General features: G+C 48.3%; 2 protein-coding genes across 4 annotated transcripts in view; one reads left to right on the top strand and one right to left on the bottom strand.

Annotated features, from left to right (window-relative positions):
* Positions 1-812: 812 nt before the first annotated feature.
* TTC19 (tetratricopeptide repeat domain 19) lies at positions 813-4,715 on the bottom strand. Of its 2 annotated transcripts, none has more exons than XM_040617157.1 (10): positions 4,517-4,715; positions 4,378-4,451; positions 4,189-4,299; positions 4,044-4,082; positions 3,441-3,497; positions 3,106-3,167; positions 2,462-2,556; positions 2,114-2,268; positions 1,656-1,818; positions 813-1,124 (listed from the first exon to the last, which is right to left on the bottom strand). In XM_040617157.1, the coding sequence occupies exons 1-10, from the start codon at positions 4,698-4,700 to the stop codon at positions 991-993; spliced, it is 1,074 nt and encodes a 357-aa protein (XP_040473091.1). In that variant the 5' UTR covers positions 4,701-4,715; the 3' UTR covers positions 813-990. The 2 variants fall into 2 exon arrangements, with proteins under 2 accessions (XP_040473091.1, XP_040473082.1); XM_040617148.1 differs by having other exon boundaries at positions 4,378-4,432; positions 4,517-4,670.
* Positions 4,716-4,763: 48 nt separating this feature from the next.
* The window catches only part of ZSWIM7 (zinc finger SWIM-type containing 7), a 27,216-nt gene continuing 18,881 nt past the window's right edge, over positions 4,764-13,098 (top strand). For both annotated transcript variants that reach the window (XR_005831353.1, XM_040617184.1), the window contains exons 1-4: positions 4,764-4,816; positions 5,248-5,345; positions 7,107-7,128; positions 10,829-10,931. Coding sequence is in view for 1 of the 2 variants with exons in the window: in XM_040617184.1 (XP_040473118.1) it covers positions 5,270-5,345; positions 7,107-7,128; positions 10,829-10,931 (201 nt within the window). In the remaining variant the exon portion in view is untranslated. The remainder of the gene's footprint in view (positions 4,817-5,247; positions 5,346-7,106; positions 7,129-10,828; positions 10,932-13,098) is intronic.

The raw sequence follows: 13,098 nt of genomic DNA, 5'->3' as shown, positions 1-13,098 counted from the left end.
CTGAAGTTCTTACAAATGAGTGGTTAAAATGTCTGTCGCTTACTTAGTGACAGAACTACAGGTAGTTCTACTGTCCTAGCTAAATATGGATTTGATAACTTCTGGCTTAATTCTCCTTTGGCTTTAACATTAAGCTTCCCCGCAGGGCAGAACTGAAATTCTGTTGTATAAGCAGGCTGTTCACACTAGATTCACATGAAGGCATGTAGCTTACAGATGTGACCGTTTGTACATATCATCTTTTCCAATGGGAAGCCTTAGCATTCTAGCACTGACCTATCCAAGGAAGGACGACAGCTTTGGCACGCAGTGTGCTCTTGACTGGGGTAACAGAGTGTTATTTCTGACAACAGCTCTGTTTTGGTAACATAGCCTCACCCCTCCTCCGAGAAGGCACAGTTCTATCTTTGGATGCTAAATGCTCTGAAGAAAAAGAAAAAAACCCACGCTTGATCTTCAGGCAAGCTGTTTGAAAAGGACACGGAGCTTCTGTCATAATACAGGTACAGTCTGTGAAATGCTGTTGAAGTTATTACATACTTAACTGGTAGCACTGACAAAAGTACACCCTGTTGTGCTAACCAGCATGTAAAGAGGGAGACAATTCCTGCCTGTTCTCTTTTTCATGACTTAGCTTTAGTAATGCTGTGTTTTGAAACTGAATACTTTTGTGAACAGTCAGGAGTAGCAAATTACTTAACTGAAAGTATTAATACCAGGCTAGACTCACACTTTGCTGGCAGTCAAGACAAAATTAAATCACTAGCACAGCAGGTCACTCTAACCATAGACTACACCACAAGTTTACATAATTAAGATTTCACAGCTTTATTTTGGGCTAAGCTGTTAAGCAGTAGCAGCCCATCTATGTTAAGCAGTCCTTATCGTTGCTGTTCCCCTGGAAAATTGCACCAAACTGGTTTCAGGCTGCTTATACTGACCAACCCTTGCTACTGTGAGCCACCTCAAGGTTGGACTCTGTGGCTCAACTTATTTGGAGCCCTTTCTCCTCTTGGCCAGCTCAGCTAGTTCTTCCTGGATATGCTGGACAGAAGCAACATCTCCCTTCTCTTGTGCCTGCTTGAGAGCTTCTTTGTACACTTGCTTTGCTTGCAGAAAGTCATCTGGAGCAAGAGGAAAAAGCAGCATGGCTAGCCAATTTACGTCACTCATTTTCAGAATTCCCTCCCGAAGCTGACCACATGCTAAGGACAAGCAAGGACTACTTGGACCACATCAAGAACTAGGGAGGTTCAGAAGACATTCAGCATAGGATGCCAACTACGAGAACTAGAAGGCAGCAGTGACAATGGGACAAGGTGCTGCTTCAGTATTAAGATCTCACAGAAGCAAGTCTCAAGCATGCCTTCTGTTCTTTTGGAACCAGTTACTGTATGTACAGACGGGACACAGGAAACAAGATCCCCCAGCAACCTTTTAAGTCAGGTGCACCAGTACTGCATTTATCTTGGACAGGATCCTTCAGCAGCTGAATTCAGTTGGAACACAACACGGGCTGCCTACACAAAGTCAGCAGGCCTACTGTTTAAACTAAGAACAGTAACACAAAACTAACCCTGTAGTTCAATCCTACCATACAGGTATCTGCAGCCAGCACAAGCACAGTGACATGGACTGGATATTTATTTACCTACCTTTGTGCATCAGAATTGCTGCCAGGTTATTCAACACCATGTGCTCCTCAGGGTGTTGAGTCTCCTTTGCCAGCTCAGCTGCCCTCTTCACATAGGAGTATGCCTCATCATAACGCCCCTGAGCATCCAGTACAGTTGCCAAGTCACTCATCAGGACCACAGTCTGCACCAGGACAGAAAAGGAAGCCTCAGAGGAAGACTTGTGTATTAGTCTTGAGCAGTGGAAGCAGCACGTTCATACCCCTGTCACACTACTAAAAGTAGTATTTCCCAGAGAAACCTTCAGTAAGAAGTTGTCCTACATTTATATATTACCATGCTGTACGCTCATTTTTAATTGCAGGAAAACAATTTAGTGCTGCATGTGTCTGATGCCAACAAAGCTGCTTTTAAGGCTGCCTCATTCTCTAGATTAGCCTTTCTTTCCCTAGCAGTCCAGCTACCATTGTACAAGTCACCTGTGGATGAGTCTCCCCCTGAACATCATTTGATATCTGCAGAGCCTTCTCATACATTTTTTGGGCCACTGAGAGCTCGTTAAGGTTTAGGAGATAGCGAGCATAGGAGTCTAGGCTCATCCCAAGCAAGAGACGGGTGTTGGCCTTTTCTTCAGCTGCAAATAGAGAGAAGTGGAAGTGATCACTTCTACAAGACCAAGCAAGAGTCTCCATCCTACAAGAGCAGGAAACTCACACAGTTTGGATTGACATGAAGATGGTGCTTAGGCAATACGAAAGCAACATCAAGGACAGGGAAATGGAGAAAAGCCAAAGGAGAGAAGCCTTTGGCAGACAAGGCAGTCCCACCTGGTAAGACATCCTCAGGCAAGTCCTTTTGCTTGGCAATCTTCTCCTCTAAGGTCAGGATGCAGAACTCGTAGCCCGCCAGGGCTAACTTGTGCCTGCAAAGTGCAACAACCGACCAAAGCAAAGCTCCTTCGTGAATGTGAGCACCTTCAATTGCTCGTTCTAGAGGGCCTGTAAGACAACTGTTCCCCTTCACTGGACCCTTCTTGCCTTCACTGCTCTCCTCTTCTTGATCGTGGCCTGGACCCTTCTCTTGACCCTTGGGCAAAAGGATTCAAGAGGTGGAGAGGGCCTCCCCTCCCCCCAGACAAGGCCAGCTAAGGCAACCCCCACCAAAGCTTCACTGAAAAAGTAAAGCTACATGTTAGTACCAGCCACCAACTGCTTCAAAAGCCTTCTCTCCTGCAAGGTACGGATTTAAGACTAAAGAGCTACGTCCCCTGTGGCTGCTTCTGCACTAAACTGGGCAGGTCCTAACAGCCATCACTGTGCTATGTGACAGTGGGTCGAAATCTTTAGGTTGATGGTAACTTGTCACGTCAAAGCTTCCTCAGGCACTCTATACTTAAAGAGCCTCTGCTTGGCTACCACTGCCACTGTGAAGCAGAGACAAAAGTAAAAGAAGCCTTTAGCAGGGAACTCACTGTTTCTGAGCAGCGTAGATACTGGCCAGCTTGAGGGACATCTCAAGGACTGCATTGTCATCCTGCCACAAGGACACACAATGCAACTGTTATTCTTCTTGTGTTACCCCGATAGAAAGATTACTTTGTCAGAGAACAAGTTTAGACATTAGAAATCCCCATCCTGTTGTCTCCAAAGCTCCATCCATTAAAGCAAGTACCTGAGAAGCTGGCAAGCTCATAGCTAGTACTGCCAGTCTCCAGTAGGAGGTATAACAGCACAAGAAGTAGACCAAAGTGTTGTGCACCACTCTGCTAACACTTCCAGCTGAAAGCTTTTCCTCAGAAGGACATACCTCCTTTGTGTCCCCAGCAAGCAAATAGCTCATACTTGCTTTGTAGAGCTTTTCTGCCTGAAACGAGAATTTTGAAGAGAATACTGAGGAGTGATGGCACTTAAAAGATCTCTACCCTTCATGGAGGCAGACTACCAGAAGAAGTGTGTCTTAAGGTTTGTGGCATTTACATTGTATGTCAAGACCAATTAGAAGCGAAAGGCTAACCAGAGCCCAATGGTACTGCCAAGCAGTGGTTCCTTTCAGTTTCTGCTTTAGGACTGCTACACCAGCAAGGAGTTTACACCTTTGTGCCTTCAGGCCTTTCCAGGATTCTCCCTGGGACAGCCACCTAAACGCTTGACTGTGGCATGTGACAGTAAAGTACTCCTTCCCTTGTGCACTGTATTGGAGCTCAAAATCTAAGAGTGGAAGCATCCCAGCAGCATGCAGGGCCCAAGGCAGATTATTCTGCTTCATGCTGGGAGGTCTCTGCTGGGCACTGCACGCCAGACCTTCAGGAGCTTCCACATGGCTTAGAAATCTTTAAACCCTAAAAAAACATCAAAAAAATCTTAGACCCTCTTAAAATTCGGGGGCAGGGGGGAAGCCAGAGTTACTCACATTGTCCAGCTGTCCCTGCATGAAGGCCACGTTTGCCATCTGGAAGAGACAGGGTGCGCTGAAGCCCCCCGGGGCTGCGGGCCGAGCCGCACCACAGCTCCTGTGCCCAGCACCCGGAGCACCCCAAGGGCACCCAGCGCCTCACCATGCTGTAGGTGTAGACGATGGCCTGCCTGTTGTCGGAGCGGTGTGACAGCCGCAGGGCCCGGTGCAGGAGCTGCTCGGCCTCCCCCAGCTCGCCCTTCATGACGCTGAGCTGCGGGGACAGGACAGGGAGAGCCGGGGGCTGCTGGCCGCCCGCGCCAGCCCCGGCCCCCCCGCCCCGCCGCCTCACCTTGGCTCGCTTCAGCAGCTGGACGATGGCGTCCTCGCCGTCCTCCTCGGGGTCCCTGGGGAAGAGGGAGAAGGCTGCGGGCCCAGGGTGACGGGTGGCCGCCCCGGCCCGGCCCGCCGCGGCCTGCCTCCCGCCTCACCTCCCAGGAGGGCCAGGGCCCCTCCGACCGGCCGGGTCCCCCGGCGCCGCGCGGAGCCCGACCAGCCGCTGCGCTCCTCCCCGCGGGCCCCGCCGCGCCAGGCGGCCCGGGCCGGGGGCAGCCCCGCGGGGCAGCGCCGTGCGGCCAGGCGGCACAGGGCCCGCGGCAGCGCCGCCGCCAGCATCTTCCCGCGGGCCCTTTAAGAGCGCGCCCTCGCCACGTGACGTGGGCCGGCGCGTCACCCGGGGCAAAGGGCGCGAGTTGCTATAGCGACGCGCCCTCATGGCGGCGCGGCCGCAGGTAGGCCCGGGCCCGGCGGCTGGGAGCGGCTGCTGAGGGAGCGCCCGGGGAGCAGGCGCTGCCAGGGCCAGGCAGCCGCCATTCCTTCGCCGAGGGGGGCCCCCTGCCGCGGGGCAGCGGGTGGGCTCTGCGGCCTCCCCTGCCCTCAGCGGCCTTGGCCCAGCGCCGGGCCTGCTGCCTGCTCTGTGCCCCCCGTCCCTTCCACGGGGCCTGTGTGTACGTGGGGGGCTCTGAGAGACACTTGTGCCTTTTTGAGAAACCCTTTGTTCCCAGAACGTGTGAAAAACGCGTGTCAGAAGTTGCTGAAGAGGCCCTTGGCCTCGTTACCGGGTCGGGATAGAGATAAACCATCCTGCGGATAAACCGTCCTGATTTATAGTATCTGCAGTGACGCTACTGATTTCCCACTGTCTCTTCTGTCTTGTTTCCAGTCATGAGGCCAGAACTGATGAGATGGATAGTACCTTGCCAGCAGTAGCAGAAGAGCTTTTGAAAGAGATCAAAAAGGCTTTTCAGGAGACCTCACATGGTACGTAAAGATAAAACGGAACCATCCCAGCAGGCGGTGGGCCCGTTGGAGTGACGCTGTTAAACCTTCAGGCAGGAACAAGGGTTGTTGGCCTCCCCTTGTCTGCACCTTCTGCGGACTCTTACCTAAGGGGTGGCCTTCGCTTTCAGGAGTGGCAAAGAGGGGTTTGAAGCACAGATAATGAGGAGCAGCCCCCTTCTCAGAGTCAGGCCCCTTAAAAAATCAGACCAGTTCAGACACTTTTTTTGAACATGGAACTTAGGGGAATGCTGCTTGCTTACAGCTTGTAGTGTAAGTGCTTGCATTTGAGGGGTGATAATTCATGTAACTAGCCAGGCATTTTGTTGTGCCTACTGTACTGCTGGTTTTATAGACTCGCTAATTTCCAAATTAGAGCTGAAAGGGGAGTCTTCATAAAAATGATCGTGTTTCATGACCAACCGGCAGAGGGTGGGGTGTTAGAGGTCCCTGGGTGAAAAACGAGTTTCCCATTGCTTGAATGAAGCAAGGATAAGCCAACAGTTAAATCTTGGCCAATTCTAGCAGCTAGTTAAGAACAATTACCTTCATTGCACTTTGGATTACTACCATAGTTCTGTAACTTGTGCTGAAAGAATATTACTGTTTGTGTTTACTTGATAAGTAGCACAGAATGGTTCTTCCTAAGCAAAGTGTCTATTTAAGGAGTATTTTTAACTGCACTAAAACCAACCAACTGACCAAACATTCAGAGTAGTCTGAGCACTACGTTTTCAGTGAGGAATGGGCAAAGATTTAATGTCTCAACTGTCATACAGTGACCACATTGATAGCTTTTTGGCATAGTTGCAGTATGGCTCCTGTCAGGTTAGAGTAGATCCAAAATTTACATCTGACTTAAAAAGAGCTTTATAAATCTATCCTGTTTTAAATTAGGAAAAAAGAAAAAAAAAAGTTCAACATTCACATTCCTTTTAAAGTACACTTCTCCTTAAAGCACCAAAATAGCACTGAGATGTAACTCTGGAAACAATCTGATCAATCACTTTGGAGAATTAAATTAGAATAAAATTGGAAAAGTCAAACCAACATCTTAAGTTATAGATAATATTTTGAATTGTCAGAACAAAGGATTTTAAAGTCAAATGCCCTGATATTCCAGTGGAATACAGAGACATAGTACATCGTGTCCCATTAGCGATAACAGAAAGATCAGATTAGAGCCTAAGCTGTTAGCTACAACAAACAGACTAATTTTCTTAAGTCTAACTTTCCATTCTAACAAGAAGTTCCAATAAGTGAAGACGTTATGTTTCTGTGTGCTGTATTAAAAGCTATAAACTAGTGGCGCCCTGCAAGACTCTGCTGGGAAAAGAATAACATTTTTGAAGTTTTGATGCCAGAGTTCTCAACTCATGCCAAGAGAGTTTTAGGGAAACCAATATATGTATTTTTAACCAACTTCTTAAAGTGGTAGAGTAAGATGTTGAGGCCCTATGCCTTTTCTTGCATGCGTATAAGTATATTTGGGGTTCTGCATTTCTTTTTAAAATTAATCCCTGTGGTTCTGATTGCTGTACTTGCTAAGTGCCTTAGCACTACTGTGGCAGATCATTTTGCTGCTCCTTGTCGCTTTTTGGTGGCCAGGGAGGATGGCTAGAGCGCTGCAGGCCTGTGTGGCCTCTGGGGGTACATTAGGGAGGCACTAGCCTCCCTGCGATGTTGATGTCTCTCATAGCGGGAAATTCAGAAAAATCACGCTTCATTTTCTTTTTGTTGCAGTCCCTGATGACTTGCTGCTGGGGTGAGTATCTTTTCCTTCAGTTCTTGTCCCAAGTGTCCTGCTAAAGGGCAGCTGATAATTTGCTCTCATCCTAGTACTGCTGGTTTTTTCCTCTGTTTGACCAGTACGTGTTTTTCATGCAGAGTTGCTACGTGGTTTTGCTGGTGTTGGAAATGAAGGTCCAAAGAGAGTATCTCAAGGGTTTCTCCAGAGATTCATGAAATTTATCTCTGTATCACTGAATCTGCTGTGATGACTTGCTCTAATTTGTGTAGGTTAAACATGCAGGAACGCAGAATGTTCAAACTGAGCTCTGAGTCCACCTTCAGATCTGGAAATAGTTTTCTGTGAGAGTGGACTGTGTTTCAGAGTGATTCATGCCGCTGAAGTGCTGCATCTCTGCTGCATTCATATCATTGTGAGCACAGCAGCATCCTGAGATCCCTTCTGTTTGAGTCATGGGCATGTGTGATAGAAAGGGAGAAGTGAACGTATCATCTGTCTGCACAAGGGAATTGTTAACTTGAAGATTACCCTGAGAGTCATCTTCTGTTTAGAAGTCATCTCAGGTCAGCTTCATCACCCTTGCGTTGACTGAAGCTTGTGAATATTTCAGTCATTCCCAAGCAGACTCCTAAGAGATCCAAGTTTCACAGCTTCTGCAACCCTCCCTAATTGGTGTTAAAGGTAGGGAAGAGGCACCATCGCAGTGAGAAGGGCTGTTCAGATTCCTCTTTAACTTTGTGTTCCTGCCAGCCTGTGATTTAGCCAGGAGAGGAGATCACCAGGAACCCTTCAGGCCTTGGTATCTTTGAGTCTATGGTTATCTAACATAACACTTGTGAAAGGTCTGCATGCTGACTCCGTCTTTGGGACCACAGTGGCCTTTGAAGTGTTGGGATTATATTTGACAAGTCTTGTAACTTTTTGTTTCCTTCTTGTCATGAAAGAAAATCCCTTTTTAAGTTTAATAACAGTTGGGTGGTAACTCTTGGCAATAAGATTTCCACCAATTCCCTCTGACCAGCAGCTCAGAAGGACTCTGATTTAATTTCTGAATCTCTTCCAAATCTCTGAAGTCCTTGAATTTCCTTTGGGCATTCCCCTTATTTCCTGTTAGACTGATCAAATTATATGCATAAAAAAAGAATTCCCCAAATTTGAAAGAGTTACTGAAACTCATTAATCTCAGCCCCCTTACAGTCCCAAACCTAATCATTAAGGAATGTCTTACGTTGAGTGTTCCCCCACCCACCTCTTCTCAGTCCTCAGATGAAGCCAATCCTTATTGCCTTGAGTTTGTGCAACTGAAGTTTTGGTCTTCCTGGAATAAGTCTGTCTGCTTGGCTTGTTCTCAATGAGCTTGACTCAGACGCATAGGTCAGCCATGCTGCTGAGACGCCAGGGCTCTGCCTTGGCTCTTTGTGTCTTCACTGGAGTTGGAAATGTTCCTCTGCTTTCTCCTGCTCTCCTGCTCATGTTTTGTGCTATCTGTTCATCACTGCTGATTTTCTGGTTGTTTACCCTTGGAACTAATCTAGACTACACAGATTTCTCTCAGCAGATAAAAGGTCTGTAAAGTTAGCTGAGTTGCCCCGAGCTCTTTGGAGCCAGATATACAGGCCTAGAATAACTGTTAAGCCTGTGAGCTCTCTGGACCAGAGGCTAAAGGTATAACTGTTCATATTTGACATACACCTTATCGTATACCCTTGCATGGCATCAGCAGGAGATAGAATCCTCCCTGCAGGGAAGTGCAGACAACAAGTGTGTAGGTAGAAATTACTGTGCCTTCAGGACTCAGAACTCTATTTTCCCACTTGCTGGTGTGGATTCGTACAGCACCGAGCCCAGCAGCAGCTGGACACCAGCATGTGAGTCCGTGGTGCTGCCTCACAGCATGGAGGCCAGAGAGAGAGCTGTGTAAAGGCAATGTTTTGCAGGAAGCAAACAGGTGCCTGAGCAAACCTGGCTCACCTTGGCTTTACCCCATTCCAGGCACTTTCTGATCCATAAATGCTGTGCAGTAGTGCATCCCTGCATGGTGATGTGTCCTACTTGGAAGGGAAGGGAAAGGGTATTTAGGGCGGGTGGAGTGACATAAAGCACGTGCTGTCCCTGGGTGTTTATATGGAATACATTTGCTGTCTTTGAGCCCTGCTGGCTTTACGGATGTAAAACTACTGCTATCTGGTGGCTCCATGTGCAGTGGAGTGTCTTAAGTCTGTCCTAGATGGTCTTTAGCTTCCTATTGATGCAATTTGGTGGGTCGAGAAAGAATAATTTATACCTCAGTTGTGACTGTGATAGAGGATATGCAGTCGCTGCAAAATGACTCATTCGTTCTCCAGGGTTTAAATGTTTCCCTGAGATGAGGAAGGAGCCCTGCTGCTGTGTTTCCTATTGCTCAAGGGGCTGTGTATCATCCCTGCTCTGAGGCGCGATGTGTGGGCCATGACTGGAGGTGGGATTCAAGACCAAGTGATCAATAATCTGATCCAGGGCAACTCATCCAGGACAGTCTGTATGTGCATTTAAGGTGTCCCAGAGCACCTGTGTGTCCCTGTTTCCCCTTGGCATTAGCAAGTCTGCCTCCATGTGCTTTTGTTTACCTGGTGCTGCCTCCACGAAAATCCTTGTTTACACTCATTGTGCTCTTGTGACAGTTTCACAGTTCACTGCAACAAGGAGTGTTGGGCCATGTGTGTGACAGTGCCTGTTGCCTGTAACCTCTGTTGGATCCCCAGCACTGTGCATCTCCCAGGATTTCCTTCCTGCATCTTCTCTTTGCCAGCATGCCTTGCTTTTGCTGCCAGAGGTGCAGTTTCCTCTGAAGATGACCTAGTGTGTTTAGGGCGCTGGACAGAAGCGAAGTTTCCCATTTTAGAGTCTAGATTCACTGTTTGATAAGTTGGTTTAGTGCCAGTGCTCTGTATACACAGAGTTTGTATCAGAAGAATTACGGAAATATTGACAAAAAGGCTGATCAGACCACTGTAAGGACAACTCATGTCTCTTACTTCACCTACACTCCCTTTGCGGTGATCACTGATCTGCAAAGTGACTAGCAAGCCAGAGATGCTGCTCAACGATAACTCCTCACCTACATGGTTAACACTGTGTCGCAGTCATAGAGACTTAACTAGAAAAAAATCTCACTTTTGTGTCTCTGATGTACTTTGTCTCATTTTAGTTCAGGACAGGAACCAATTCATGTTACTGTTTTTGCAGCAGGCAGCCAGAATAGTGTTTGGGTCATAGTGCTGAAGAAGAAACACATAAGCCATAAATAATGTCCTGTATAAGAAAAATCTTTAAAATGCCTCGTAATTAAATCTGAGTGGCATTTTGCAAAGAAATGTGGGAGTGTTTGGGAGCAGCCTGGAAATTTGGAAGTTCTCTTTAAGAATATTAAAAACCAGATCCAAATAGCTGGCAGAGTAGAGGCTGTCCTTAAGGACTGAGTCCTGGGATTTTCTCAGAGGGACAGGGCAGGGATTGGTGGTCACCTAGTGAAAGCCAAAAAAGCTGAGACGATAAATGCACTCTGTTGCTTTGTATCACAATTAATGGAGCTGTCACTGGAGGGATTTTGAGAGACAATGGGAACCTTTGGCTTACAGGCATTCCAGCCTCCATAGGGCTAAATCCTATGGATTAAGGCTAAGCCAGGTGGTCTCCTTTTGCGATGTGACCTAACTAGAGACATGTTCTCTTTCAGGCTGAAGTTCGTATTTGGCCCGTCTGCTGTCCCAGCTTTGGATTTGGTGGATCAGCGTTCTGTCACCCGAGTCATGTCTCCCAGTGGAAGGACTGCGTACCAGGTACACACTCCTCTTCAGTCTTACTTTCTGATGGTTTTCGGTTGACGTGTGAGCCAATATTTTCCTAGCTTGCAGAACATGGAAGGGCACTTGGATAAACACAAGGGAACAACAGTATTTTGCAAACTCCTAAAGTGATACTGGAGAGCAGTAGCCACAGACTAGAATTAGAACAGCATGGTACACTGCCGTCCTTTGTGGCTCCCAGCCAGTCAGAGACAATTTCTTACATGTTTGCGGGTATCACAGTCAGAAGGAAGTTTTCCAGGAAGTGCTAATTTTGCTTTATTTCTTTCATCCTATCCAGCAAAGACAGTTCTTCCTCTTTGACAAACTGTGCAATGGAGTGTCATCTTCTATCACTGCATTTCTTCCCCTGATGCTCTCCAGATCCTCAGTGTCCTCAACACTCTTGACCTCTGCTTGGCAATAGGATCCTTGCTGCCTGGGAGGAAGCAATGCGGGCCAAATCTGTGGGTTTCATTCTAGTTCACTGTAGCCAAGTCTGTGAATCACAGAAACTTCTTCATAAAATGGCATTTTAGGGACAAGTTCACCTTAGCCCTAAAGATCGCCTCTTACAGCCCAGGAACAGAGATGGAGCTGAGTCTCATTAGGTGAAGAGAGGAGCCATTGGCACTTCTTTCTGACTTTTCTGTCGAGTGCACAATTCCTTGCTCTGCTGTGCCACAGCAGCGGTGGCATCTCTGCTGGGGACAGTCTGTCTGTTCTGTGAGCCATTGACCAGCTGCATCCAGCCCATGGGGTCACAGGAGTCAGAGAGACACTGTGTGCTGTACCCTAGCTAAGGCAGTGGGACCCTGTGCCCGTAAGATTTTGGTGAAGAAACACCCCGTCCCTTCTGCTTAGCAGTGCTCACCCCCTCAGGTAGCACAGCCCCCTCCGTTGCTGAACCTGGGGCACACACCAGAGAAGGGGGATTCTCTTTGCTCACTGTATCACTCATCCTCCCTGCAAAGGGCCTTCTCTCCTTCACTGGAGGTGCCGAGATGCTTTGGGGTCATCTAGGGGAAGAGAAGAGCTGTTTAGCCAGGCCTGGATAATGACACAAACATTTTTCACGTGTTCAGAGCTTGCATTACTTGATTTGCACGTGGAGTCTTTATCGCTTCTGGGGCCTTGGAGAGGACATCAGCCCCTCCAGAGAGACATGATTCATAGTCATACAGGACTCGTGAACGTGTTTGATCTTAGTTGAGGGCTCGCCTCTGGATGTTTGGTAAAGCCTAAGAAGCCCTGCTTCCAGGACCCTTAGATATCAGCGGCCTCACTAATTGAGTGCTTAAAGGCTTTTTCTTTTTTAGCGTTGCTTGACTGAGTATGCCACTGGACAGAGAGTGGTCACATTCTCCTTGCAGAGCTTTGTGGGCCTTGCAGCACAAGGCAAAGCTTTGCAGGCTGGGATATACAGTCTTCACTTAGCAGCTTTTTGTCTGAAGGATGATGGGGACTGCTTAGAGCCCCTGGTCTTCCCAGGGAGCCTAAATGTGTGCTCATATGCTCGCAGCTTTTTTGCAGCATGGCAGAGTTACCTGCATCTTAAGAGGCCTAATATTCACCTCTTAGATGCAGGAAGACGTGGAGGAGTTTAGAGAAGCATGGTGACCGGGCTTTGATGAGCTGGGTGCTGCCCTGACACCCTCTTCTGCTCTGGGCAGGGTTGTTGCTGAACAGTGCTGCCTCAAACTGCGTGTGCTGCAGCGAGGCAGGCACCCTTCCACACTGCCAGCCCTCTCCCCACCCAAGCGAGGGGTCAAAAATTCCTGCTGGAGGCAGCCCTGCAGTCACAGAATGGGAGCTGGCTGGTCAGTATCTACTGATGGCCCCAGCAGTTGGCTTAACTGGTACACACGGAGAAAGAGCGAGTGTCAGAACTGCTCTCCTGCACCTGCCCGTTCCCCTGTGGAGAAGGAACCCCTGGGCAGGTAGGTCAGGGCTGGTCACCAGGAGGGAATGTAAGACAAGCTCAGGCTTCCACATACTTGATAGCTGATGGGTATGATGTGAGCGGCCCCCCTGGATCTCCCGGGGTCTGTGCCATCCCAGCTGAGGGCAGCCTGCGGGAAGCAGTCCCTGCCTGCAGGTGCTTCTGACCAGCATTCCATTTTAGCAGTTTGACTGCTGATTAAGGCCACGCTGATGAGTT

This window comes from Falco naumanni, chromosome 1 (assembly GCF_017639655.2).
Source record: "Falco naumanni isolate bFalNau1 chromosome 1, bFalNau1.pat, whole genome shotgun sequence".
In the NCBI taxonomy this organism is placed as follows: domain Eukaryota; kingdom Metazoa; phylum Chordata; class Aves; order Falconiformes; family Falconidae; genus Falco; species Falco naumanni.
This window is presented reverse-complemented; position numbering and strand designations above follow the sequence as displayed.

Bases quoted from the DNA above. Each gene is read 5' to 3' on its own strand.
- TTC19 (XM_040617157.1), bottom strand. From the start codon at position 4,700: ATGCTGGCGGCGGCGCTGCCGCGGGCCCTGTGCCGCCTGGCCGCACGG. The intron at 3,498-4,043 runs GTGAGTAACTCT...TTCTCGTTTCAG, and splicing joins TGCAGGGACAGCTGGACAAT to GCAGAAAAGCTCTACAAAGC. The intron at 2,269-2,461 runs GTGGGACTGCCT...CTCTATTTGCAG, and splicing joins GCCTGAGGATGTCTTACCAG to CTGAAGAAAAGGCCAACACC.